The 25,791-nt window shown below is 46.5% G+C and overlaps 12 protein-coding genes across 12 annotated transcripts; 5 read left to right on the top strand and 7 right to left on the bottom strand.

Moving 5' to 3' along the window:
* Positions 1–22: 22 nt before the first annotated feature.
* On the bottom strand, positions 23–1,697 carry TREMEDRAFT_58729 (uncharacterized protein; the record flags this gene model as incomplete). The annotated part of the gene is made up of 6 exons (XM_007001311.1): positions 23–72; positions 272–878; positions 925–952; positions 999–1,123; positions 1,219–1,321; positions 1,531–1,697. The coding sequence occupies 6 exons, from the start codon at positions 1,695–1,697 to the stop codon at positions 23–25; spliced, it is 1,080 nt and encodes a 359-aa protein (XP_007001373.1).
* Positions 1,698–2,580: 883 nt separating this feature from the next.
* Positions 2,581–3,457, top strand: TREMEDRAFT_18134 (uncharacterized protein; the record flags this gene model as incomplete). Its single annotated transcript, XM_007000368.1, has 5 exons — positions 2,581–2,695; positions 2,783–2,882; positions 2,930–3,020; positions 3,062–3,272; positions 3,330–3,457. Coding segments are annotated over 5 exons (645 nt in total), but the record flags the coding sequence as incomplete, so codon positions are not given.
* A 348-nt stretch (positions 3,458–3,805) lies between these two features.
* On the bottom strand, positions 3,806–4,335 carry TREMEDRAFT_25303 (uncharacterized protein; the record flags this gene model as incomplete). The annotated part of the gene is made up of 3 exons (XM_007000551.1): positions 3,806–4,002; positions 4,122–4,218; positions 4,267–4,335. Coding segments are annotated over 3 exons (363 nt in total), but the record flags the coding sequence as incomplete, so codon positions are not given.
* A 661-nt stretch (positions 4,336–4,996) lies between these two features.
* On the bottom strand, positions 4,997–5,558 carry TREMEDRAFT_55968 (uncharacterized protein; the record flags this gene model as incomplete). Its single annotated transcript, XM_007001002.1, has 1 exon — positions 4,997–5,558. A coding segment is annotated over exon 1 (401 nt), but the record flags the coding sequence as incomplete, so codon positions are not given.
* Positions 5,559–6,021: 463 nt separating this feature from the next.
* TREMEDRAFT_36779 (uncharacterized protein) lies at positions 6,022–8,832 on the top strand. Its single transcript, XM_007000782.1, has 5 exons — positions 6,022–6,171; positions 6,217–6,320; positions 6,420–6,618; positions 6,667–8,418; positions 8,471–8,832. The coding sequence occupies exons 1-5, from the start codon at positions 6,166–6,168 to the stop codon at positions 8,762–8,764; spliced, it is 2,355 nt and encodes a 784-aa protein (XP_007000844.1). The 5' UTR covers positions 6,022–6,165; the 3' UTR covers positions 8,765–8,832.
* Positions 8,833–9,015: 183 nt separating this feature from the next.
* Positions 9,016–11,707, top strand: TREMEDRAFT_41828 (uncharacterized protein). Its single transcript, XM_007000897.1, has 8 exons — positions 9,016–9,308; positions 9,425–9,553; positions 9,609–9,857; positions 9,911–10,277; positions 10,366–10,611; positions 10,691–11,028; positions 11,213–11,498; positions 11,612–11,707. Exons 1-8 carry the CDS (start codon positions 9,129–9,131, stop codon positions 11,620–11,622), a joined length of 1,806 nt encoding a protein of 601 aa, XP_007000959.1. The 5' UTR covers positions 9,016–9,128; the 3' UTR covers positions 11,623–11,707.
* Positions 11,708–12,027: 320 nt separating this feature from the next.
* Positions 12,028–13,026, bottom strand: TREMEDRAFT_41825 (uncharacterized protein). The gene is made up of 7 exons (XM_007000896.1): positions 12,985–13,026; positions 12,794–12,897; positions 12,557–12,588; positions 12,490–12,512; positions 12,275–12,378; positions 12,171–12,225; positions 12,028–12,110 (listed from the first exon to the last, which is right to left on the bottom strand). Coding segments are annotated over exons 1-7 (351 nt in total). The 5' UTR covers positions 12,986–13,026; the 3' UTR covers positions 12,028–12,078.
* A 595-nt stretch (positions 13,027–13,621) lies between these two features.
* On the top strand, positions 13,622–15,201 carry TREMEDRAFT_58724 (uncharacterized protein; the record flags this gene model as incomplete). Its single annotated transcript, XM_007001310.1, has 6 exons — positions 13,622–13,666; positions 13,716–13,869; positions 13,915–14,148; positions 14,199–14,275; positions 14,331–14,801; positions 14,845–15,201. The coding sequence occupies 6 exons, from the start codon at positions 13,622–13,624 to the stop codon at positions 15,199–15,201; spliced, it is 1,338 nt and encodes a 445-aa protein (XP_007001372.1).
* A 2,144-nt stretch (positions 15,202–17,345) lies between these two features.
* Positions 17,346–18,086, bottom strand: TREMEDRAFT_58723 (uncharacterized protein; the record flags this gene model as incomplete). The annotated part of the gene is made up of 2 exons (XM_007001309.1): positions 17,346–17,922; positions 17,965–18,086. The coding sequence occupies 2 exons, from the start codon at positions 18,084–18,086 to the stop codon at positions 17,346–17,348; spliced, it is 699 nt and encodes a 232-aa protein (XP_007001371.1).
* A 653-nt stretch (positions 18,087–18,739) lies between these two features.
* Positions 18,740–20,222, top strand: TREMEDRAFT_66940 (uncharacterized protein; the record flags this gene model as incomplete). The annotated part of the gene is made up of 6 exons (XM_007001836.1): positions 18,740–19,073; positions 19,166–19,278; positions 19,502–19,541; positions 19,586–19,658; positions 19,819–20,119; positions 20,166–20,222. 6 exons carry the CDS (start codon positions 18,740–18,742, stop codon positions 20,220–20,222), a joined length of 918 nt encoding a protein of 305 aa, XP_007001898.1.
* Positions 20,223–20,388: 166 nt separating this feature from the next.
* On the bottom strand, positions 20,389–22,282 carry TREMEDRAFT_72800 (uncharacterized protein; the record flags this gene model as incomplete). The annotated part of the gene is made up of 6 exons (XM_007002082.1): positions 22,199–22,282; positions 22,152–22,158; positions 21,719–21,821; positions 21,556–21,667; positions 20,821–21,193; positions 20,389–20,628 (listed from the first exon to the last, which is right to left on the bottom strand). Exons 1-6 carry the CDS (start codon positions 22,240–22,242, stop codon positions 20,389–20,391), a joined length of 879 nt encoding a protein of 292 aa, XP_007002144.1. The 5' UTR covers positions 22,243–22,282.
* A 264-nt stretch (positions 22,283–22,546) lies between these two features.
* On the bottom strand, positions 22,547–23,812 carry TREMEDRAFT_58720 (uncharacterized protein; the record flags this gene model as incomplete). The annotated part of the gene is made up of 1 exon (XM_007001308.1): positions 22,547–23,812. The coding sequence occupies one exon, from the start codon at positions 23,810–23,812 to the stop codon at positions 22,547–22,549; it is 1,266 nt and encodes a 421-aa protein (XP_007001370.1).
* Between the last annotated feature and the right edge of the window lie 1,979 nt (positions 23,813–25,791).

Below are 25,791 nucleotides of genomic sequence, written 5' to 3'. Positions count from 1 at the left end.
GTGTCTTCACTTTTCATTATTGTCAAATCCTGTCCAAGTATATCGAGTTCCATCGTGTGTCGTTTTTCGAGCCTGTCATTGAAGTCGTGGCTGTTGTTAGACACCAAAGTAGGTATGACTTTAGGGCCAAGAGGAAGATGCGACGCGAGAGGATCATGGTGGGAAGATGAGTCGCTGTAAGCGTCATCGCGACGGAATGGAGACCGCTCGGAAGGCCCAGGATCATCAGATACGGAAGACAACGGGGATATGCTGGAAGAACTAGAGGTACTCGGTCGACGTCTAGGGACGGGCGAAGGTGTAGGAGGACGTATTCTGCTCCTTCTTGGTGTGGGTGAAGGTGTTGAACCTCTTTGTTTTTCCAACATTGTCAACTCATGCTCTCGCGAGAGCTCTTCTTCCCTCTCGACAACTCCCATATTCTCTCCTGAGACCAGTTTCTGTTTTTGAATCTGGGGCGGTGTTTTCTCCTGTTTGTCTTCCTCATGGAGAACGAAGACAATCTCTATGTTCTCTCTCTCGTTGAACAGAGAACGAAGTCGTCGTATCTCTTGATCCCTCTTCCAACTCTCTATCAAAATGTCCCCTGCAACCTCCGCCAAACCCAGATTGATCCTCGCTCTCCGTTCAAGATCTCGTTGAGTCAGTCGGACCCCCTGTGTTGGACGCCAAGGCCATGGGAAGGGGAGGGAATCCCATATTGACCAATCGGACGAAGAGCTCTGATGTTCTGAATGAAGGAGGTGAGACAGGTCGTCAAGTGTCGGAGTGTACGATGAATCGGGCGCCAGGAGAGGTAAGAGGGCGTGAACGTTGCGCAGGTTGTAGAGTAGATCTGGGTCTATTTTCTTCTTCAGGCGAGGAGAAGGTGGAATGGACTGGGGATCAGTCTAGTTGAACTCGAATCTGAGGATGGAGACTGACTGGGTATTGAAGGAAATCTTGCCACGCACTGAGAGTCAGTTACGAGAAACGTTCGACGAGGGCAAGAGAATCACCTGGCAGACCATTTCAGAACAAGTTCCCATGCTCGACCTTGATCGCCACGTATAGATGACTGGTCCACTTTGACTGCATCATTTAGAAGCTTCGCACGACGGTTGGGATCCATGCCTGTGGTCATCTGGTAATCAGCACGCTTGCACTGATATGAGCGAAGACAGGAAGATCGAGAGAGGAAGACGAGATAAAGAGTGAATGTCAATAGAAGATACGCACGTAACGATCATCAGGAATGATAGAGATGCTCGGAAATGGAGTGTTGAGTAAGGCGTCTAGAGAGTAGGCAGATGTAGGGAGATGAGATTTAGCAGGTAACCAACTTTTTGTCAGCGCATGATTGCTCGCCGTGTCATTTGTCCGTTCGCCTCACTCGCATCCACAATTTCTTATCTCTACTGCAGCTCGGCAGACCCATATACACCAGTCACCTGTGAGAAATTTGGACAGCACTGTCACTTTTTCAACAAATACGTCATAAAGCCCTTTGCATAGAAAGAGAGGAGGAGAAGGGGTAGAAGGATGATTCACTTATGACACAACCTACCATCCGGACCTCCCTCTTCCCATGATATCGCATCTCTCATAGACAAGCTCAAAAGACCCTTCCCTTCTTCTCCAGGTGTAACAGACCACAACAGTCTCCCAGCTCCCATCTGCTTGCATACCCTGCGAGCGGTATCGTAAGGCACCCACATGTCAGGAAAAGGAGCCGTGCCATCCAGATGAAGCGACCAGTCCTGAGGCATCAGACGAAGACGAGTACATATCCGTATGGGAGATTTAGGACATAGGGCAAGGACGAGGGGTAAGAGGGAAAGATGGGGTTGACGGGCTGGGTCGAGGGTTAAGTAAACGGGGATGTGATTCTATCCATTAGAACATCTTCTCTTCTCCTTCGTCTTTACACCACCTACTCATCAGGAAGACACATGATCGTCAGTGCATGAGGTGATTACAAGACTCGACGACGTTAGACCAAATGAGACAGACGTACCACTGTGATGTATAATAACGGCGCCAAGGGTCGATTGGGCAAAAGGGTAGGAAGCACTGTGAACGAGACAGGTAGCGGAATCGGAGGTGAGACAGCTATCTTTGGCACTCCCATCTTACGCCGTACTATGATCTTTTGAAAAGATGTTGAGAGTGACCAGAAGAGATAAGTTTCCTGTGTTTGAAAGATGACATTCTTAATGTGAACATGAAGAACACGATGCACATTGAGTGTGAGTGACTGACGACATGATGCGGGGCTCCAATCTGGCATTCCCCACACGGCTAACCCGCAATGTCCGTCCGCACAATACCTCCACACCTCGACTACAATTCACCTGTGAACCATTCTCTTCTTATTGTGAAGCACTCACATATACTCAGCTTCACATTGGCGTCATGAGCGCGGGTATAAAAGATACTTCGACGCAAACTCGAACAGATGTCACAGCCAAGAGGAGAAGAAACTTCCCCAGCTCACTGCTATTCCCAGCCTTCATACCTCTGCTTCTCTACTTCCTCTACCTCCTCTCCTCTCCTCCAGATTTCGACACCAGTATGCTTTTACCTCGACCCGATGCTCCAAAAAATGCATTGATAGTGACTGCTCATCCTGATGACGAAGCGATGTTCTTCTCACCTACTATATTGGCATTGACGAGGAATGGTTGGAATGTCTCTGGTTTATGTTTATCGAATGGTCAGTTAATTCATTCATCTCCACAATTTCTCCCATGATATCATCTTATTGGAAATATAAGAGAGAAAATCTTGATACTGATTATAGGGAATGCCGAGGGTCTAGGCAAACAACGTGAAAAAGAATTATACGCATCTTATAATCGTCTCGGCGTACCTTCTTCCAAAGTGGAAATCATCAATGATCCGTAAATTCACCTCGTCTTTACATCTATTCACTGATCACTGACTTCAGTGCATTACAAGATGGTATGCAAAGAGCCTGGATGCCTTCAGATACTGGAAAATACGTTTATAGACGTTTAGACACTGAACCTTTCTCCGTTGTGAGTTCTCAGACACATATCGTATACATCGCTAATTTCAGGTGATCAAATTCGATAAATACGGTATTTCCGGTCATATAAACCATCGAGCCGCATCGCTAGCTTGTTCACCTGTCAATTGGCCTTTCCTCATAACTACTCGTAAACTTAAAGTTTGGGCAGTCAAAACTCCATCTTTGTTGGAGAAATACATGGGTCCATTTCCCGCTATATATCATTTGGTTCATACTCGAATAGCGGACACGGAAAAAGGTAGAGAAGTGTTGAGATTGTTGAGATTAGATCGGAAAGAAGGTGCTTGGAGAAAAGTGGAAGTCATTAATGGTTTGGAGAGGTGGTGGACGGGGATTGAAGCAATGAGAGAACATAAGACGCAATTGGTTTGGTTTAGATGGATTTGGTTGGGTGTGGGGAGTTTACAATGGACCAATACCCTGATAGAAGCTTGGTGATTGTTATTTTGCATGAAGCTGTAATCAACCAGGTCTCTGGGCAGAAGGAGTACTTCCGGTGATACTTGCACCTAGGGTCAGTAGCAGGGGAAGTTTGAACGGTACGAGGAGTTCCTTGCCGGAATATGTGAATGTTCATGGTTGAGGTCAGTTGGAGAGAATTATTCGAAGGAATCCAAACTGTCCAAAATGTTCATTCGCGCACAGCGCCTATGCGATTGTTCAAATATGGGAACCTATGTCAAACACCGCCGAATCACCCCTTATCACCACTCAGATCTCATCATTTCCGGTTTCAAGGAACGGCAAGAGAAATCGCCGATCGAGGACCGATTAAGAAACAGGTAATTGTGGTAATGACCCACTCCCCTCCACCCAACTCCAAGTGATGTTCCCAGTATACCCATCTGAGAAAAGTCCAACGTCAAGCGACGCAAAGTGCTCAAAGACTCCACGGGACAAGTCGAGCGAACGAAGGTCGCAAGAAGGACATTGGTCGGTTACCTCTACCACGAGAGATTTCCCGCCATCTACGAGTTAGTTGATATTCCTCTCCTCGGTGGTGTCCATGAGAAGGGTTCAAGAATAGGATAGGACAGGGAGTGTGAGAATGGTGCAGAGAAGGGATGTGGACAAGACGACGATTTACGTGTAATCTCAAGATGTTTTCCGCAGATCGGGTTATCATTTGGGTTATCGGTAGCTCCTGGCCACATGTTCCATATATCCGCTGAAGCGGCCACCATCTGTCTCGATCAGTTGTGTACGCAAAGGAAGAATTGGATTTGACTTACAGCGTCCGCCGGGACATTGTACCATCCACAAGCCCCTAGACCAACGTCAAACCACGTCCCCCAACCTGAGAATGGCCCATTGCCATCAGGATCACCAGACGTCCAAGTGGGTGAGCTGTCAGCTGCTGAGGTAGTGGAGGAGGGCAATGTTGTGGTGCTTGAGTCGAGGGTGGAAGTGAATGCGGAAGTGGGAATATCAGAGGTGGTGGAAGTGGATGTAGAAGTGGAGTCTTCCGTCGAAGTGAAGGTGGACGTCGTGGTAAAGGTTGATATAGCGGTTGAGGTCGAGGTCGAGATTGACGTAGATGTCGACAAGGGAGTGGAAGACGAGGAGAAAGTAGAAGAGGTAGACGTAGCGGATGAGGCTGAACTATTGATCACAAGCTTTGAGGTGGTAGTAGACGAGATCGAAGAAGTCGGTTCGACAGAAGCTGACGAAGTACTGGGAACTTCCGAAGAAGACGATGCGGATAGAGAGCTAGACAACGGCTCTGATGACGAAAGAGATGTCGACGTCGAAAGGACAGACGACCTTTCGGAGCTGCTGAAGGCAGGGTTCGACGACGACGGGGGAATGGTCGAAGCGGAAGATAGAGAAGAGGATGCCTGAGTCACAGAAGATGACATGACTGGCTCGGACGAAGAAGTAGAGGGGGTCGGATCCGTCAGACTCGTCGATGTGGAGGCCGAAGACGATATTGTGGACGCTTGGGTCGAAGGAGCTGGACTTGAACTAATCATCGGGGAGGCGAAGGTCGAACTCTGGATTGTTGTACTGAAGACAAAGCTGCTAGTCATACCGACGGACGTGGTCATGCCGGTAGACGAGCTCATGTCTAGACTTGAAGAGATCAACGTCGCATTGGCGCTTCCGGTAGATGTTGGTCCGACAACGCAAAACTTTCTACGACGCACTTGTCTCTTTATTCCTTGTTTGCCCTTCACTTGAGCTTTCCTCAGCAGGGGAGACCTCATGATTTTGGTAAGACCATGTTTGGGACCGAACAACAGCGATCGTCCACGATGAGCGGGGATGGCGGCTCGGCCAGCGGCTTCTAGAGCAGCTCTTGAGTCAAGCTGGGGCTGGTCGATAGTTGGAGGATAGAAGGGGTTGTAGGCCTCTGCTGCTGGGGCAGGGGCACCTGTGGTCGATAGGAGAAGAGGGAGGAGGACGAGTATAGGTAAGAACATGATGTACCGCCTGCGGTCAGTGAAGGAATGAAAATGCCGGATAGGCAAGGAGGGTGGAAGGAGGGAAGACCTCTCAGAGGTGAGATATTATAATGAAGAGAACAAGTAAGTGAAAGACGAAGTTAAGCTGTTGGAAAAAAGCATGACGAGCACAGTCTTACCCCACGATCCGGAGTGAAAGGTGGCTCGTCAGTAGGGACAGTTCAGAAAAGACCCCGGATCTACGTGTGGTTCCTGGTCAGCGGTCCGCGGTCCGCGGATGAAATCAGTGTCGGATGAACATCTACACACTGGCCATTGTGACCTCGGCTGTGGATACCTAAGAGGGGGTTTAGCTCTATAGACGGCAGGTGTACAGGTGATTAGCTGAGTAGCGGAAGACATGAAATGGCGAGGAAAGTTTCCAGCGCGCCATCTGATCTTTTGCGTTTGACCGGATGGGGAATCATGACGTGGCATTTTGACATATGCCCAAAAGTCACGTGTCAGGCCCACCGTGATAAGAATCTCAAAGAAATTGCCACGAGCTTCCAGCACACTCTCTGCCTCACGAAAATCCTTTGACAGCATTCCTTCACTTTCAACCTGCACTCATTCCTCTCCTCTCCTCTCTCCTGAATCTTCTGGCTCTTTGATCACCTCGTATCGCAACTTGAACTACAATATACTCACTTGACATAGGATTTAAACCGGATTTAGTCTTCGAAAATGGCGGTAAGTGCGGGCCCAAATGATAAGCGTAGCATCTCATGTTTCCAGAGCGTTGTAGGTATCGATTTGGGCAACTTGTCCTCTAAAATTGGTGTGGCCCGTCGTAAAGGTATAGACATCATTGCGAATGAAGTCTCTAATCGCGCCACTCCGTAAGTAATACTCTTCATTCCATGGACAAAAGCTGACGCGACCCTCCTTTCCCTTCATGACCATTATCGTTGTTTTCACAATATGCCATTGTAATATAGCTCCCTTGTCTCATTCACCCCCCGACAACGCTTCATAGGTGAATCGGCAAAAACCGCTGAGACATCCAATTTCAAGAACACCGTCGGATCGTTGAAGCGTATGATCGGCAGGTCATTGTCTGACCCAGAGGTAGCAGAGTTTGAAAAGAAGTTCATCAATGCGGAATTGGTGGATATCAACGGTCAGGCTGGTGTAAAGGTCAGTGTTTTGACTTGATTCTTCATGAAAAGAATACTGACGTTAAAGGTCCAATATGTCGGAGAAACGTCCATTTTCTCTTTCACCCAACTTGTCGCTGCCTATCTTGGTAAACTGCGTGATATCGCCGCCAACGAACTTCAGCAGGCCGTCTCGGACGTCGTGATTGCAGTGCCTGCATGGTACACCGAAATCCAGCGTCGTGCAGTGTATGACGCCGCCACTATCGCTGGATTGAATGCTCTTCGACTGATCAACGACACCACCGCTGTCGCTTTAGGATACGGTATCACTAAAAGCGATCTTCCAGAATCAGCGGAATCTCCCCGTCATGTCTGTTTCATCGATGTCGGTCACTCCACCTATTCCGTCACCGTGGTAGCTTTCTCCAAAGGTCAATTGACCGTCAAATCCACAGCTTGTGATCGTAATTTTGGTGGACGCGACTTTGACTACGCCCTCGTCCAACATTTTGCCACCGAGTTCAAAACCAAATACAAGATCGATGTCATGTCAAGCCCCAAGGCTGTTTTCCGACTTACCACTGGCTGCGAGCGTCTCAAGAAGGTCCTTTCGGCAAACGCTGAAGCTCCTCTCAACGTCGAATCTATCATGACCGACATTGACGCCAGCTCTTCGCTCAGTCGAGAGACGTTCGAGAATCTGGTCGATCATCTCTTATCTCGCTTCAACGCTCCTTTGGAGCAGGCATTGTCAGAAGCCGGTCTGACAGTCGAACAGATTGACGCCGTCGAGCTCGTTGGTGGGTCAACCCGTGTCCCAGCTATCAAAGAGCGTATCCAAGCCTTCTTCGGTGGCAAGATTCTCGGCTTCACTCTCAACCAAGATGAAGCGGTGGCGAGGGGTGCGACTTTCGCTTGCGCTGCTCTTTCTCCCGTATTCCGCGTCCGTGACTTCGCCGTACATGATATCACCAAATACCCTATCAAGGTGTCATGGGAAAAGGAGCCTGGAAACCCTGACGAGGATACCGAGCTTGTCGTATTCCCTTCGGGTAATAACATTCCTTCGACCAAAGTCCTCACCTTCTATCGTCAAGGTCCGTTCGAGCTTGAAGCAAGGTACGATGAAACCGCTGTTTTGCCGGGTGGTACCAGCCGCTGGATTGGGAAATACACCATCAAGGGCGTGGAGAAGCCCGCCTCTGGCGATTTGGCTTGCGTCAAGGTCAAGGCGAGACTGAATCTACACGGTATCATGAGCTTTGAAGGCGCATACATGGTTGAGGAAGTAGAAAAAGAGGAAATTGTGGTGACTGGCGAAGGTGATGAGAAGAAAGAAGAGAAGAAATTGGTCAAAAAGCTGCAGCGCCGTGGAGACTGTTCGGTCGTCGGTCAATACACTTCACTCCCGAAGAATGTCGTCGATGACTGGACGGAGAATGAAGGTAAGATGCATGAAGAGGACAAGCTCGTCTTGGAAACGGAGAACTGCAAGAACGCCTTGGAAGAATACGTTTACGACATGCGAGACAAGCTCGACTCGCGATACAAAGTTTATGCTACGGAGGCGGAGAAGAGCGCTCTTTTGTCTGGTCTTTCCGAAAGCGAGGACTGGTTGTACACGGAGGAAGGAGAGGATGCCAAGAAGTCTGAGTATATCCAAAAACTCACCGATCTCAAGGTCAAGGGAGATCCCATCGTCCTCCGATGGAAAGAGAATGACGAACGACCTAAAGCTGCTGCGGCGCTCCGTGAAGCACTCAACTTGTACTTAACTCAAGCTCAAAGTGGAGATGAGAAGTATTCTCACATCACCGAGGCTGACAAAGGTAAAGTGGTAAGTCATTTCATCCTCTGATCATAATGAGACGCAAAGCTGAGTGTACAAGATTGAGAAATGCGCCACGACCCAACAATGGCTCGACGACCAACTCGCTCGACAAGCTGAGAAACCTAAAAATGTCAATCCCATCGTCACTTCCAGCGAGATGCTCAAACGTAAAGACGATGTTGTGTACACTTGTGCGGCTATCATGAACCGTCCCAAGCCCAGGCCAAAGGTCGATTCCACCACTGGATCGGGTACTCAGACGCCCAAGAACGAGGGAAAGACACCGAAAGAGGGATCTGAGGTGGATATGGACGAGCAGGGACCTAAGATTGAGGAGATGGATGTTGATTAGGGACCGGGTTTACAGATAGAAGAGGATAGAAATCATGATTATAGCATGCACGGTTGTCTCACCTTTCGCTGGTTTCTCCACCTGACAACCTGGGCCGTTTGCAACAGCCGACACATCTTGGCCTCGGTGGGCCAGCAAGTGCCACATTGACTAAATGCCGTAAATGCCGCTTGGTGTATGCTGCCACACGCGCTCCTTTCGACCACCACTACCACCACCATCGTCGCCTCGTCCCAAGTTACCTCTCACTTCCCCAACCTTCACTCACTTCTATTCTAGCACTGCATCTTTCTCCATCAACGAGAGTAGCTTCTCTCATTATAACAGCAGGTCTTCCATATCGTCACTCTCAGTACCTTTCGTCATGGCAGCCGCTCCAGCGTACCCGATACAAATCTTGACGGACGAGCTCAAGTCGGAAGATGTAGTTTTACGTCTTGCCTCCGTCCGACGGCTATCGACCATAGCGTTAGCATTGGGACCTCAGAGGACGAGAGATGAACTCATGCCTTTTCTTACTGATCAACTGGACGATGAAGACGAAGTGGGTCCTTCCTTTCACCAAACCGTCTTGGCTTCCTGTTCTTCTTCCTGTGACCAGACAAAAGTGTAGCTGGTTTTGCTCTTAGTAGAGGATGAACGCCAGCTGATAACGTATAGGTCCTACTAGTACTAGCAGAAGAACTAGGGGGACTTATCGAATATGTTGGAGGGAAAGAATGGGCTTGGGTCCTTCTCGCCCCACTGGAGAATCTCGCCGCTGTGGAAGAAACCTTGGTCAGAGACAAGGTCAGTAATCCTTCAAACTCTGATGTAAGAGTTATATAGATGATTGATTTTACAGGCCGCTGAATCAGTATCAAAAATCGCATCTGTCCTTTCCCCTCAAATTATCGACCAACATCTCTTACCCCTCCTTAGACGACTCGCTTCAGGTGATTGGTTTACCCCACGTACATCATCAGCAGCAATGTTTGCCGCTTCTTACCCTGCTGCATCCCCCACCGCGCAAGAAGAAATGCGTCAGCTTTTCTCTCAGTTAGTGACTGATGATACTCCCATGGTCAGACGTGCAGCTGCCAAAGCCCTTGGTGTGAGTCTTCTACAAGTGTATTCTGATGAATGAGTAAAGTGACTAAATAACAGCCTTTTGCAAAATCTATCATTGCTATCCCCTCTCAACGACAGTTAATCATTTCTGAGATCATTCCTCTGTATCGGAAACTTTTACTGGATGATCAAGATTCTATCAGACTTTTGACTATTCCCGACTTGATCGCGATCGCAGGTAGTTTGTCACCGGAGGAAGTAAAGGCAGAGCTGGTGGAAGCTATTCGAGCTTCGGTAACGGATCAAAGTTGGAGAGTTAGGTATATGGTCGCGAATGAGTTCGTGGCTTTGGCGGAAAGTGTAGGGGAGAGTTTGATCAGAGAGGAACTTGTCTCGGCTTTTGTCAGTTTATTGAAGGATTCAGAAGCGGAAGTCAGAACTGCCGCTGCTGGTCAAATCCCAGGTATGTTTTTATTTGTCTTCTGCACTATCCTGAACGTGGTACCTATGTGCAAGAGTCACCAGTCTCGGAGTAGATGCTGATGTCGCAGGCTTCTGCAAACTCTGCGATCGCGAAGTCATCCTTGCTCGAATACTCCCATGCGTCAGGGAGAGGGCAACGGATACCAGCCAACATGTTCGTGCGGCTCTCGCTACACAAATTTCAGGAATAGCACCTCTCATAGGCAAAGACGCAACCATCGAACATCTCTTACCTCTGTTCCTCCAATTACTCAAAGATGACTTTTCAGAAGTCCGTCTTAATCTCATTTCAAAACTTGAACTCGTCAATTCTGGTCAGTCTTTTTCTCTTTCCCAGTCATTCCGATACTTGTTTTCTCACCAAAGTGTAGGCAAGAATAGCTGATGCCCCAGTCATCGGTATCGATCGTCTATCCCAAGCTCTCTTGCCAGCTATAATGCAGTTGGCAGAGGATAAACAATGGAGAGTCAGACAAGCTATCATAGAATATATCCCACTTCTCGCTACTCAACTCGGAAAGACTTTCTTCGATGACAAATTAGGAGCATTGTGTATGTCTTGGTTAGGGGACACTGTGTTTTCTATTCGTGAAGCAGCAACCATCAATTTGAAGAAATTGACAGATGTGTTTGGTGTGGAGTGGGCGAAAGAAACTATCATTCCAAAGGTTTTGACTATGGGTGATCATCCGAATTATCTGTATCGTATGACGACTGTCTTTGCTATCACTGTGAGTCTATCCGTCCACTTCCGCTTCTCCATGTCAACTGTCCATCTCTCTTCCTCTTTCTCACTTCCCTCTTGTCCACCTTCATCCGCTCTCGTTCATCACTCATGCTCCCGTCCAATGCGTCCATTAGCTGTGCATCGTGACTTCCTTCCAATTGGCTCAAGCTCAGAAAAACTGACCTCAGACAATGGCTCCATCCCTTACCCCTGAAATCGTCCGTGACAACGTACTCGAAGCTGCCATCCATCTCGCCTCTGACGACATACCAAACATCCGATTCAACGTCGCAAAATGTCTCGAAACTCTCGCCGGTGTCCTCGTCGGTGATGCGAACGGACAAGAATTGATACAACAACGCATCCTCCCTACTTTGCGAAAACTGCAAGAGGATCCGGATGCCGATGTGAGGTACTTTGCTACGAAAGCGTATGAACGGACGGCCGGTGGTGAGGCTCGGTCGGAACCTATGGGTGAGTTTATCTTGATGAAGCCTTGCCTCTTCGTTGAAGGTCATATGTGTAATTCACCGTACATATTGCTTGTTTCCCTTCGCGCTCATTCAAAATAAGGGGCTGACGAACAGTGTTGGCGTGATGAAGTTCAAGTATTCAATCCATATACGACTGTATGATACCACGTCCAAGAGGACAATGATCGAATGTAGACGATGCTGCCTTTGCGTCCGAGAGTTCCGAGAGTTGGTTGCCGGCGAATGACATAGCTGCTTACAAATGTGCCACACGAGTCAGCAGATATCAGACCTAACGCTGGGATGCAGGCCTTTGGAATGTGCCGACATGACTCTGTGCATCATCAACCGTTACCGACGTATGATGGAGGGGTGAGTGGAAAGTGCAGTGGAGGACGATCAGCGTCTCATTTGTTTCATCTCAGACACGACGACGCAAGGGTTGACATGATGGTGAGAGTTGCTTTTTGCACAGAACAGGATGGGGCATGTTAATGTAATGTCAGTAGCCCAGGTCAAGGGTCAAGTGATATCATCTGCAAATCGTAATCCATTCCCACCATGATCGTAGTTCATAAGCTTCAAGCGGCCACAGCGGGTGCAGAACCGGCGGCTGTATATCAGTCAAATCCCCACCAAGCAGCTTATACAATTATCGCGAGGGAGGACTCACTCTCCAGCTCGGCAAGATACTTCTTGGCATCTTCATCACCGGCTTTGTTGAGCATCTAAAAAATTAACATGTTGAAGGAACCATGTAAGAAAGCTGATACTGACTTCTTCGAGAAGCTCGACGTATTTCTGTTTAGCTTCTTGTTTGCTCATACCTGTGATAGCTTGTCTAGCTTTATATTTCGCTTTCCCTACGAAATCCATGAAACCTAGATTATCAATGTCGTGTCTTCCCCGGCCGAGATCACTGGTACATGATCATGTCAGAGCGTCTTTTAGCGGCATAGGAATAGGTTAGATGTGTGGACTGAAGGACATACCGGGAGCAGGACCGGAGACGTCTCTGATGATCAGTAGGGGTTGCGAAAGGGATATGAGAGAGCTGACCCTTCTGTGGCTTGTTTGAAGTGGGCATAGAACTGACAGATCAGCCCATTATTTATACGGTTATACACTCGGAAATCCGACTTAAGATCAGGTAAGGAATAAGTAGGGATTGGATGATGGGTCTCGAAGGTACAGAATGTACAAAATGTGACGATGAGACAAAATTAGGGTCTAACATCAGATATAGGAGAGACAGAGTGGTTAGAGCGGAATATCAGATCAAGAGGATCAACCCACAAGAAGCTTTTGGTCTTGAGTAGGTTTGATAGGACCTTCAGCAGGAAGTTCTCCAACGATCTGAACGGCTTTGTCGAACTTTGCGTCAATGTTCACTGTGCTCACTAGAGGTCAGTGAGGATGTTCCGAGTTCTTTCTCTCTTTTCATGTGCATATTCAGGACTTGATAGAAGATATCACGAAGCACTCACTGTTGATAGATGGTAAGACGCTGAGTAGGTTAGTGAAAGAAGGATGTCGGAATGTTCAGTTCAGCTTGGGTGATGCGGTGGCCAATGACGTGAGGGGGAGAAGGAAGGTCTGTGCGTGTGACACCGGATTTGAACGGCGATCGCCGCTTTTGAGGTTTTCAGTGACGTCTCTCCGTTGGGACAATGAGACATTTGAACAAGCTCCCCCACTTTTGTCCACTCTCCCTCACCGCTCACACATCACAGAGTCAAGCACAACCCCAGTCATTGATAGTCATCGGGAAAATCGTATTTCTATTATCGGAAGATCTTGAATATTCATTTATCGTGACTGGTACATGGTACGATGATGGTACCCCGTTGAATTGATTTACCGGACCGAGGGTGAGGAATCTACTTACTCTTTGAAATTCCTAAAACAAGAAATCAAGTTAACGTACAGTTCATTCGTCACGTCCCCGTCCGTCACGCTTCTTTTCATTTATAACACGATGAGAATATCATACATACAAATACTTTCAACTTGATTTCTTATCCTTTCTTTCATCCCTTCTTTCTTACTTGATCTCACGCTTTTTCTTCACCTTTCTTGATTTATCCCTTGCAGAAGTAGAAGGCTAGTCACACCGCCACAATAATGCTACCTCACAAGCCTTCAGATGATAATCAACCTAAACCTGTCGTAAGTCGTTCATCTTTCCTTTGGATATACTCCCTTGCTGATTGTTCAGTCAATGAGAGGCGGTAAGACTAAACGACGTCGTTCAACTCTCCGAGCAGAACCACCGGTCACAAGACGTACCACCCGTTCTAGATCTGACGAAGATGATTCAATCACTATATCTCTAGACGACGTTGCCACCGAGAAGAAAGATGTCAAAGATGGTATGTCGTGTTTTTATAGTATTGGTGAAAAATGTTTAATGTCAGAAATCACTAGATTGAGCTTATCATTGAGAGAAATCCAAGGAGACGGTAATTGTCTCTTTCGCGCCCTCGCGGATCAACTTTGGGGTGATCAGCGACGTCATCCAGAAGTCAGGAAATTGGTTTGTGATTATCTTCAAGTTCATGAAGATGATATGTCACCTTTTGTCGTTTTACCAGGAGGAACGTCAAAGATTGTCACATACCAAGATTATGTCAAGAATATGCGTACGAGTAGTAAGTCTATCTTTCTCAAACTTTTACAATAATCTCGATTGATGATATAGGAACATATGGTAGTCAACCGGAGATCGTCGCTGCTACTAGAGTGTTTAGACGTAGTGTCAGAGTGATTTTATCGAATGTAAGTATATCATCTCATTCTAGGTCAACGATTTTCGATTTTGGCTGACGAAAAGTCTTCAATGACTATGCCATACGAAGAGGAAGAAGATGATACTCCTGAAGAAGATACAAACCCTAGACGTCGGACTAGATCAGGTACAACACATCTCCTTTCGAACCCTCCTGCACTCCCATTATCCTCACCAAGTTACGCCAGCGCTTTGACACAGTACATACCTACTGTTCGACCAGGTCGTACGATGTTATGGTTAGCATTATTCTCTAAAGGGGAACATTATCAGTCTATACGTCGTAAAGGTGATAGTGAACGAGGTCCCTCGGAGATTGAAGATCGTCTTGCGGTACCTCATGCCAAAGATGCCTCTGAAGCTGCTCGAAGGGAAAGAGCGGAGTTGATAAAGACTGGCAGGATCACACTTGATGGAAGTGTTCTGGAGAGGAAGGTTGAGAAAGGTGTGGAGGGTAACATGGGAGAAATCTGTCGTGTTGACCGATCTCAGGATATGAATATCGTTGACGACTCGGTGAGTTATTTCTTCCAAGTTTGTTGCATATATTGACGATCAGACTGATGGATCAAATACGGTAGATGATTCCTCTCAGGTCACAGGATCACAAGCAATACGGAATATCCAAACCGCCTCACAAGCTTTCAACGACGCCATGGAACAATCACACCCTACGGTAGAACTTGGTCCTAAAATCACTCTCAATATCAAACCTCGAACACCTCCCATCCCACCTGATAGTCTCAATCGACGACGAGCCAGACCCGAAGAATACACAGAGGAAGATATCGTTGTTAAACGGAGAAGAGTCATCATCCCTACACATCTTGATCCCCCTATCAGTCCTCGATCGAGGGTTTCACATCCGATCTCCGTTGTGAGACCCTTGGAAGCGTCTTTGGTGTCAATGATATGAGAGGATGGAGGTTTATTTGTAGCTATAGGAGACTAGATCTTGTCTTTTCATTACTTTGTTAGAAATTACAATTGTTGTATGCATACAAATTGTCGAAATATGTCATTGGTCAAGTAACCCACACATCCTGTGATGTGGAGTGTCTATGCTGACGGTTACTCGAATTAGAATTTATGATAACACCTGATGTCAATTCATGGAAGGCAACACATGACACTGCATCATCCAAATTGGAATGAGAGGATGTCTAGATATCACCAGTAAGTCTTCCCACGATGTTAACCCACCCCGCATGACATCCATTGACTTTTATTGCGGTGCATCCTATGATTCCAGGTATCCCTGAGTTCATTCTTCTTCTTCTATGAATCCGCCCAGTTCACTCGGTTCACTCAGTTTGGTCCACCCACTTCGGAAACTCCATCCACTTGGACAAACTCATCATCATCCTGGTTGTATCCACCATGATCACGGTCAAAACCGTCAGTCACAAAAGAACTCGTACTCGAAGCATCCCAGTCTGAGTCCCTGTCCTTCCTCTGTTCTAGGGGCTTTGAAGGAGTAGACCCTCTCAAACGCTCACTAATGTCAGACCAAGTTGTATTTGGTGAGTGAACAAATGATTCTCCCATTAGCAGGGAATCTTCCCTCCTCAAAGAAGTGGGCCCTGTCAACCACTGGGACCTGTTGATGTAGAATGTGTCTTCTGGTGACCTTGAAGACATGGGGCTTCTTGGTTGCCATGTAGGACTGACAATCGACTTTCTGTCCACCTCATACTGTCTCTCTCTCTCCTTTGCTGTCACGAACTACGTCGTGACACCTCGATTACTCCACCAACAATGACCCTCCTTTGGCCATCAAAACCCCATCACGCCTTAATCTCTTTACTCTACACGTAACTCAGGACTTCTGAGACCAAGTACGGCGAAGTTAGACGGAGTTAGGCTAAGTAGGGACATGTCACGAACTACGTCGTAACATCCCTGACAACCACCATCACCGACCCTCCTTTCACCATCACCGACCTTCCTTTCACCACTACCAACCTCCACTCGAACCACTGAGACCAACTACGGCTAAGTTACGAGAACCAAGAGGGGATTTGTCATGATAACCCCGCCTAGCGGGGAACTACGGCGAAGTTAGGGGAAGGGAACCGAGGGAGAGCAGAACAGGGGAAGTTAGGCGAAGTTAGTCAAAGTGAGCGGAGTAGGATATCGGGGATATGGCGAGGTACGGCGAAGTTGAACGAAGAGGACTGAGCGTGAGGCAGTGCAGGAGTTGAGGGACATTCTACGAGAAGAGAGGAGTAGTATAGATAGTTTACAGATCGCTGAACTTCTTCAGCGATCCTTGATTGTTGTCAGTAGCGAGAGATATATTCAGTAGCTACAACCTTCGAGTTAAGGAGAGCTACCACCGAGCAGTTCAACGTACTACGGCGAAGTTAGCCGTAGTTCATCGACGATCATCTTATCATTCACCACTCGACGTATTACTACGGCGAAGTTAGCCGTAGTTCCTCGACGAGTACCCTGTCTTAGTGAGACATCGAGGCCCCGCTACGACGTAGCTAGCCGAGGTTTGTCGACCGTCGGTCAGTAGAGAAGAAGAAACGATGATTGTGACAGGACAATGGGAGCAGAAGTACGGCGAAGTTAGACGGAGTTAGGCTAAGTAGGGACAATGGGAGCAGAAGTACGGAGAAGTTAGACGGGGTTAGGCTAAGTAGGGACAATGGGAGCAGAAGTACGGCGAAGTTAGATGGAGTTAGGCTAGGTAGGGACAATGGGAGCAGAAGTGCGGCAATGTTAGGCGGAGTTAGTCGAAGGAGGAAGAGGATGGCCGAGGGCTCGGGGAAGTTGGACGAAGTGCGTTGAAGTACGTCAAAGCGCGAGAGGGTTGGATGAACGTCTAGGAGGAGTAGATAATATTAGCTGAGAAGATCGCTGAAGTTCTTCAGCGATCCTTGATTGTTGTCAGTAGTGAAAGACCGATAGAGATAGCTATAAATCAAGATACATCGCCATCAGTAGAACAAAACCCTAGTTAGAGTAACTACGCCGAAGTACGCCGTAGTTACACCCTTTTCGACGTCTGCGCCCTCCTGGTTGGGTGAGACATCGACTCAGAGCGTGAAGTTAGCCGAGGTTCGTCGACCGTCGGTCTATTGAGAAATAGTTGTTCGAGGGCCGTGACAACCACAGAGGAGTGGACTCTCTTCTTTTTGGTTGCTGTTCACCACTGATAGCTGAGCGTTGGTTTGCTTCGAAGCCTCTCCTGACTGCATTCCATTGGTTGTCGTAATAAGCCCGATACTCCATGGAACGAGGTTCAACTCCTGCATTGGGGCCATACAACATCTCAAACATGTAACAGGACGAGGAACCTTTCTTAACTCGCAAATCCCATTCCGCACATCGTATGAGACCAATACTCTCGCTGGTCACTCCAAGTTCTTCGAGTTCGGAGAAGCGGTTGCTTTTAGCCAAGGAAAGTCGGCGAGGGTAGTCATATGCTAAGTCAGGACTCAACGATACACATGCTCTCAAACTGTTTTGTAGAACTTCTCCAATTCTTGTTGCCGTGTCTTTAGAAATGTTAGAATAAGGACCAATGTATTGTAGTGTAAGAGTGGCATTCTGACCTCCATTAGAAAACAAGTCATCAGCCACATATCTCAACGGGCATTGGCGAAAATCTTCAAGCCTTTTAATTCTGCTCATTAGATCAGCAATTAACAGGATAGAGAATGCTCACACGGCTCCGTTCAGCCTAGCGGGGGGACCGCCATCAGCCTCAAATGGCAGGTCTGTCTCTCCGTTGGTGGGTGCGCTCGGTGTAGAGCGGGTCGATTCACCTATTTTAATCCCGCTGGACATTCTACTATCGACGTGTAAGATTGTTGCTGCAGTAGAGGTTGATGTTCTTTATGTGCTACGTATAAGTAGGGATTTTGTGTATTGGGTGTTGGGTGTTGGGTTGTGAATCCAAGGCTCAATCAATCCCCCTTACTTTATAGCTCTTTTACTCTCTCTCTCTCTCTCTCTCCTCTTGAACGACCTCGATGCTTATGAAAGGGTGCGCATTTTCGGTTTCTCAAATTTGTGGTCCTCCTTTACGATACACTGCTTGAAGACATGCATCGCCCCGTTGACACTGCCCCTAGCGTCATTCGAAGGCTGATGGACATGATCCGGGTTTCTTGGGCCGGCCGACCAACGGCCGATGAATGAACGTGGGGGTTTCGGTTACGGGCCAAGAGGAATCATGATGTCGGAAGGTGTAGCATGTAGTCAGTTATATTTTGACCATTCTACTCGGTCGGAGAAGAGGTATAACGTTGAGTAGATTCATGAATCGAGCGTGATATAAAGGAAGATGAACAAACACCCAAAAGCCGCCGATGAAAGTTCGATGAAGAAATGACATCACTTATTTCCTCCACTTTTACATTTCACTTTCATCTTTCGACCAACTGACCAAACTAAAGTCTTTCTTCTTGACCTTCCTTCATCTTTCCAAAACTGACAAAATGCCCAAACTAGAAAAGAAATCCTCCAATCGTGTATCTACCGGTCATCTAATAAAATATTCTTACCTTTCTCCGGCTTTAGGTAACCTCGAAACATCTTTCAACATATTTCTCCCTTCTCCTTCTTCCCCTCCTTCAACCGATTCAACGAGACAAAATGACATTCCAGTACTGTTCTACCTGACAGGATTGACATGCACAGAGGATACAGGAGCTCAAAAAGGTGGTATATTGAATACTGCCGGGGAAGAAAATATAGCTGTCGTTTTTCCTGATACTTCTCCTAGAGGTGCTGGGATAAAAGGTGAAGAAGATGATTGGGATTTTGGAACTGGTATGTCAGATTATCTTTCTGTTGTAAATCCCACAAAATCAAGATTTCATGGCTCAATGAAGGGTGGAATGTTGAGCGAGCTAATCGGATAGGTGCCGGGTTTTATCTCAACGCTACTTCCGAGGAATGGAAAGAACATTATAATATGTACGAATTGATAGTCGATGAATTACCAAAAGTCTTACAAGAAGCTGATCTTGGATTGGTGAGTTTCTTAATTTCCTCTTTGTCTTCTCTCCCCTTCTACTCTTTTTTTGTTTCGGTCCATCAACCTTGCACTCGTCACCATCTCATTCTTGCGTTCATTATCAATCTGGAATCGGGCATCATGACGAACCTGACTGTGCATATCACAGTGATGATGGAATCAAGAAGTGAGGGTAAAATCAAATAGGACTTATATAAATGTTGGACCTGCTGACTGACAGGACTTATCCCGTATTTCTCTCATGGGTCATTCTATGGGAAGTAAGTTTCCCTCGAGATTCCGATCGATGCATAATTGAGAGAAGGTCACGGAGCATTGAGTATATATCTTAAAAATCCTGGGAAATATCGCTCGGCATCAGCATTCGCACCTGTTTGGTAAGTCCCATTCGCCTTCTTCCTCCCTCATCATCACATCGTTTTGTTCAAATAGTCAACATCCATCGTATATCTATGCTTCGCTTTCCTTTCGGTACGACAAATGTGTCTGGAGAGAACAAATATAATTGTAGACGAAAAATGACAGATGTAATCTCAGTAATCCATCTAAAACCCCTTGGGGTATAAAAGCCTTTTCTTCATATCTCTCCCCCTCTACCAACTCTGACAACTCTCAGGAACCCCCGGAATCTTGGAAATCATACGATTCTTCTTACCTCCTCTCCAGTTCCTCAGCACCGAATGGAAGCCTTCATGTTCTAGTAGATGTAGGAACTGCCGATGATTTTCTCAAAAAAGGTCAATTGGAACCTCAAACTCTTGAGGAAGCGACGAAAAATCGTCAAGAGGGAGAAGTGGTAGTGAGGATGCAAGAAGGTTTTGATCATAGTTATTATTTCGTAAGTTCACCATTTTGTCCGTATTTGAGAAAATAGTAATGAAGAGATATCGACTTTTACACCTGAACATGTCCGATGGCATGCTAAGTTTCTCAAGGCGTAGATCAGTTTTGTGATCATAAACGTGATGATTGGCGTACAGGCGTAGACCATTGATCTTAGCTTAGATTAAAGGGTGAATCGATGTCGGGCCCGATGATGAAATTAGGTAAACGTGTTTCATGTGGAAGAGACAGAAGGAAATGATATTAAATGACATCAATCATACTTCATATCTCATCATCATCCTCCACCGTAGCGGCATGTCGATTTTTGACCGTCCCATTGATCAATGAAGCGCTTTGGATAGCAGTAGAGGTGGCGGCTATATCGTCTGCGTCTGGTTCTCCGCTCGCTTCTGCGCCATCGACAGGGTCTGTATCTGCGACCACTCGAGATTTCTCTTTCTTCACTCGCTTCTTCTTCTTTTTAGGTTCATCCCATGCCCAGAGAGGGACGAAGCTTGCGAACTGGGGGTCAGCCATCCGTGGTTCAAAACCAGTTTCTGCTCAAATAGAAAACAATTGAAGTTGAATATGACACCATGTCTAATAGACTGCAACGAGATGAACGTAGAATTCGATCGGGTCAGAAATAAGGTAGCAAAAGGTATGAATGATGGTGGAAATAGAGAGTTGGTCAACACAAAAGAGGTCACTCACAAACCCAACATCCTCAAACAAATTCGGGAATATCCAAATAGCTCTCTTCATACTAAACCAAGTAATGACGAATAATATTCCTCTAACAATAGCAAGAGCTATCAATAACCCAACCATGATCAAAGCCAATACTGAAAGATACCAAACTCCTAATCTCAATTTCACCGGCCATAAAGGGAACATGACACCAGCGAGGATGACCAAAACCATGGCTGCTCCACCGAGGTATGTGGCGAGGGGAGAACCGTCGTAGAACCATGCGTAAAAGACGAGAGGGTCGAAGGATTGTTGAGGAGCTAGGTTTAGGGTTTTGGGTGTACCGGATGGGGGTGGGGGTTCGATTTCTGGTCGATCGACACGGAGGAAGAATGCGCTGGGAGTTAGCCTTTACTTTGAAAAAAATGTTGATGAGACGTCAGGTTTGTTCGATGTATCTCTAGAATTTTTTTGTTGTTAATTGTTTTTTCTCTCGAAAACAATTGGGGGCGAGGGAGGGTTCATATACATGAATCTTTATTTCGCGAACATCGACGGACGAAAACAAGATTTTGACGGTGGTGAGAAGAGGAATGTTCGACAGATTGGATGAGATTGGTGAGTGCAGGACAGCGAGGGTCAATGATGAAGCGCGGCATTTCCTTTCACGCTCATAGGAGATAACACAGAGATCTCGATTAGATGATAAGCGACCATTAGAGAGAGACATCGACTAGGAAAGAAGAAATCGATACGTACTGAGGTAAAACCTTTGCCATCAGTGCCATGGCTTCCTCCTCATTCTCAACCTTTGGCACTTTTGATAATTTCTGATAAGCCGGACTAGTCAGAGTTCTCACTGCCGTTTTACCTACTAGTCAGTAATAAAATCTCCATGTGGGTCAAGAAAAAAAAAACTAACCCTTGAAGTAATCCACACGTTTCCCATGTAATATACCTCGACGAACTTTAGGTCCATTTTTACCTCTGAGAAAGTCGACGACTGCTTTGTATTCTTTTGGAGCCTGGAGTCAGCTATCATCTCCTCCATTCCAATTTCGTGATTGCAAATCTTCTGTGGGGAAAAATGAGTGATTGTACGATAGTCAAGTAAGTTGCTGAACGTCGAACATATGTGATGAGGTTGGAAATTCTCTTCACAGAGGATGGAGAAGGGTTCGAAAGGTAATTGAGGTTGATTTCAGGATAGCGCGGATTGTGTGGATAACATGCTTATATGATTTTAAGTGAGGGGTGATTTTTCATCGAGAGAGGGAGAAGGTGGAGTGGCATCTTGCTATCACGTAGTATATGTCAGGAGGAATGTTAAAAGACGAAAAGACTAAAACCCTCACTCTTTGTCTATTCATCAGCATTATTCCAAACGGTAAAGTTAACTCACTGTGCTAGGACGACCGGAGTGGCATCCGCATGAGCTGCGGACATGTTATACTACTGACAGTCGCTATTGGTAGGACAGCCAGTGTACTGTATGACACTAAAAGAAAGTAGTAGTAGTAATTGTGAAAGGTTGGACGTGGAAGTGGCAGTGGTACCGAGTAGTGGCAGTTTTTCCATTGATTCATTGGCCATGGGTCTGGGGCTCTGGGTAGTAGGTCAATTGCGAGGCGAGGGCAACATGCAACATAACTTAAAGTGCTTTATACTGGTAACATGTAACACCTAGATATGCATATACAAATCAGGATGAAACGTCATTGACAGGTATGGTGTTGTCCAGAATGTATCATCAAATTTTGCTCGAGACATCTACCAAATCCCCTTCTACATCTCCCTCGTTATCTGAGTCAACCAAAGAAATATCCTCATCATCCATCGTAACATCCGTCGATCCTATTCTTGGCGTTTCTCCACCCTCCAATTCCACCTTACTCCTTATTTCCCCAAGTTGCAATTCTAAACTCCCGATTCTACCCAAAGCAACATCCATAACCCCTTCAAGATTCATCAACCTTTCCGTCGGAGGTTCCCCTAAACCCATCCCATCATTATCCGTCGATATACCTCTTTGTCTTTCTTCCAGATTCAATATCAACTTCATATCTTCCTTCTCTTGTTTCTCCTGTTCCGTTTCTTTCACCGTTTTCTCATCTGGTTTCCTTATCCCACTGAGAACACCGGGAACGTACATCTTCGATTTCTCTAATCGTTTTTGTTTCTTTGATTTCTTAACACTCCTAGGAACAAAAGTTTCGATCATCGGACTGATACCCGTTTTCACTTGACTTGATACAGAGGGGGAGGGTGCAAAGAAGGAAGGTTCAGGTTGAGATTGAGAAGATGTTTCAATTTTAGATAAAGATGTAGAAGAAGATTGTTGTTGAGCGTTCCAATTTTCAGCACGATCAACTTCATCTAATAATTCCGTAGCTACTTCCATAGCACTCATTTCTTCACTTGCTAACCTAGCCGCTAGACGTGCTACTCTATTTATATTCATTCCACCATGTCGGGGTGTTTTACGAAGACGTTCTTCTCTTAATTGACGAATGGTCGTTAAATGGGCGGTACGGGAAGCTTCTAATTTTTGTTGTAGACGCTCAATATGACTGTTGAGTATGGTGTTGGTATGTAACAACCAGTCCGCGGATTTCTCTCGGATCTTGTCATTGAGTAGGTGTTTGGATAGGTTGTTTGAGGGTTGAGGAGATGTGAGTGAAGGAGTCGGGTCATTTGAAGGAGTGAAGGAGTTGGAAGAAGAGGCTAAAGTGGATAAAGATAAACCGTTGGCTGATAGGATAGAGTTGAGACCTTCATAGAGAGATAAGACTCCTTGTTGTAGAGCGATAATTTGGAGAGATTTATTTGAGGATTTTTCAATTTGAGAGACAGGAGGAGTAGTAGAAGTGGGTAGGCTGTGCTGCTTGGACGACGAAGGACGGTCATTGAGATCTTCCAGTGTAGACCATTCACTCTCGGACATGGCGGATATGGAAACGGCAGAACTGAGAGGGGAGGATATTTGAGGGTTACGATAATCTGCAGGGTGTGACATGTTGGATAAGACTAGGACCGAGTGTGAGTGAGACCAAGAAGTGAAAGAGGTGACAGGGGGTAGGTGATCCGAGTGGCAAAGGAATGCGAAAAGGGCAAGGAGAAAGAGGCCCCCTTTGCGCACAAAGTCAGATCTCTTCGTGCACAAAGTCACGTGACACTGCCACAAACACGTGGCGTTATCAGTAGTAAATAAAGACACGTGTGACACTGCACGGACACTATGCAACTTCTTTCCACTTGGTTCATTCAACCCGTCCTCTATACCAAGCATAAAACCTCTCCTACAGCTCCAGCAACTGCAAACAAGAACTTCTAAACATCACCATCGTTCTCAGCCTCCCCAAATACCCCTATCTACACTGTTTACACCACTAAAAACGGCCTCCTGACCAAATCGTACGTATCTCCCTTCTCTGCTTCTCCTCGTGGCCTGGGCTAATGTGTTTAGTCCATTTCTCCTCATATTCCACCCTTTACAATGTCTGCTTCTCAGCCCATCGAAATCTCAGACTCCTCAAGTGAAGATAGCTTCAATTACGAACTTCCCCCGTCTCTCCCCCCTCTCAAATTCGAGCGTAGCCCCAGCGAGGTTTTGGTCCCCGAAACTCAGCCATCTTCACCTGTTCCGCTGTCTCCTACCCCTCTACGCAAACTCAGTATAGCAAACTCATCTCCTGAACAGTCAGATGACTTCTTTAATCTTCCTTCTGGTCCCGGAACCCCTCACAGCCATACTCAGGACACTGAAACCGAAGATCAACTGCTACCACTTGAAGAAGATGAATTTGGTCCTCATGAACGTCTTCCCAACTTGGTTCATTCCCCTTTGCGAATTTCTCCTCAGCCATCGATCAATGTCGCCCGCGAGAAGCTCTCTGTCATAGCCAAGGACAAGGGTTTTGCTCTGGTTACCGGCTCAAGCAATCAACCAGCTCAATATATGACTCTTCGATGTATCTGCAGTGGACAGTACAGGACAGGTCGGCAGGTTCGATATGAGCAAGTTCGACAGCGAAAACGTCATACTCAGCGACAAGACTGTCCTTTTCAATTAAAACTCTCCAGAGTTCACGAAAAAGACGCCCTCGCCGATGGATATCGTCCGGTACTGCTCACCACCGTATGTAATGAACATAATCACCCTCCAATAAAAAACATGCTACTCTCACACCTTCGAAAGGCCTCACGAACCCCGGCTATCAGTAAACTTCTCGAAGAATACATCGATAAAGGCTTTACCCCCCACCAAATCCTTGAAATACTTCAAAATCACCCCGATCAACCTCTCCTGACAGCTGCAGATGTGTCAAACTTCAAGTGGAGGTATGAGAAGACTCGACAGCAAGGACGTTCAGCAACAGAGAGCTTGTTTTTACGACTTGAAGAAGAGAAACGCCTCTTTAAAGGCCTAATAAACAATCACAACGAAACCCGGGGCCTTATCTACACCACTCACACTGCGAGAGCTCTGTTACACCGGTACCCAACCGTTCTCATGATGGATTGTACGTATAACACCAATCGATACAGTTATCCAATGCTACACATCACTGGTATGACGGCTACCAATAAAACATTTACGGCAGCAATTGCTTTTCTCAACCGAGAGACTACAGATTGGTATAATATCGCCCTTAAAGGATTTCTCGATCTAATGGGCCCTCTACCTCATCGAATACAGGTGGTAGTGACCGACAGAGAAAGAGCATTAGCTAAAGCTCTTGAAAAACACCTCCCAAATGCTGTTCAGCAGTTCTGTACCTGGCACCTGCGAGAAAACATCAAACACGCCTGTGATAAGTCTCAATGTTTTAAAGACGAAGAAGATCCTGTGGGAGAGAGGTCAAGATTCAGGGACATGTGGATGAGAGAAGTGGTTGCAGCAAAAAACGATTTCAAGCTTAACCAGGGGATGGAGAAGATTCGACTCGAATTTTCAAAACCGCCTCATAAACCAGCAATTCGATACATAGAAAG

The sequence above is a fragment of the Tremella mesenterica genome (assembly GCF_000271645.1).
Source record: "Tremella mesenterica DSM 1558 unplaced genomic scaffold TREMEscaffold_1, whole genome shotgun sequence".
In the NCBI taxonomy this organism is placed as follows: domain Eukaryota; kingdom Fungi; phylum Basidiomycota; class Tremellomycetes; order Tremellales; family Tremellaceae; genus Tremella; species Tremella mesenterica.
Note: the sequence above shows the minus strand (reverse complement) of the source record. Positions and strands in the feature narration are given on the sequence as shown.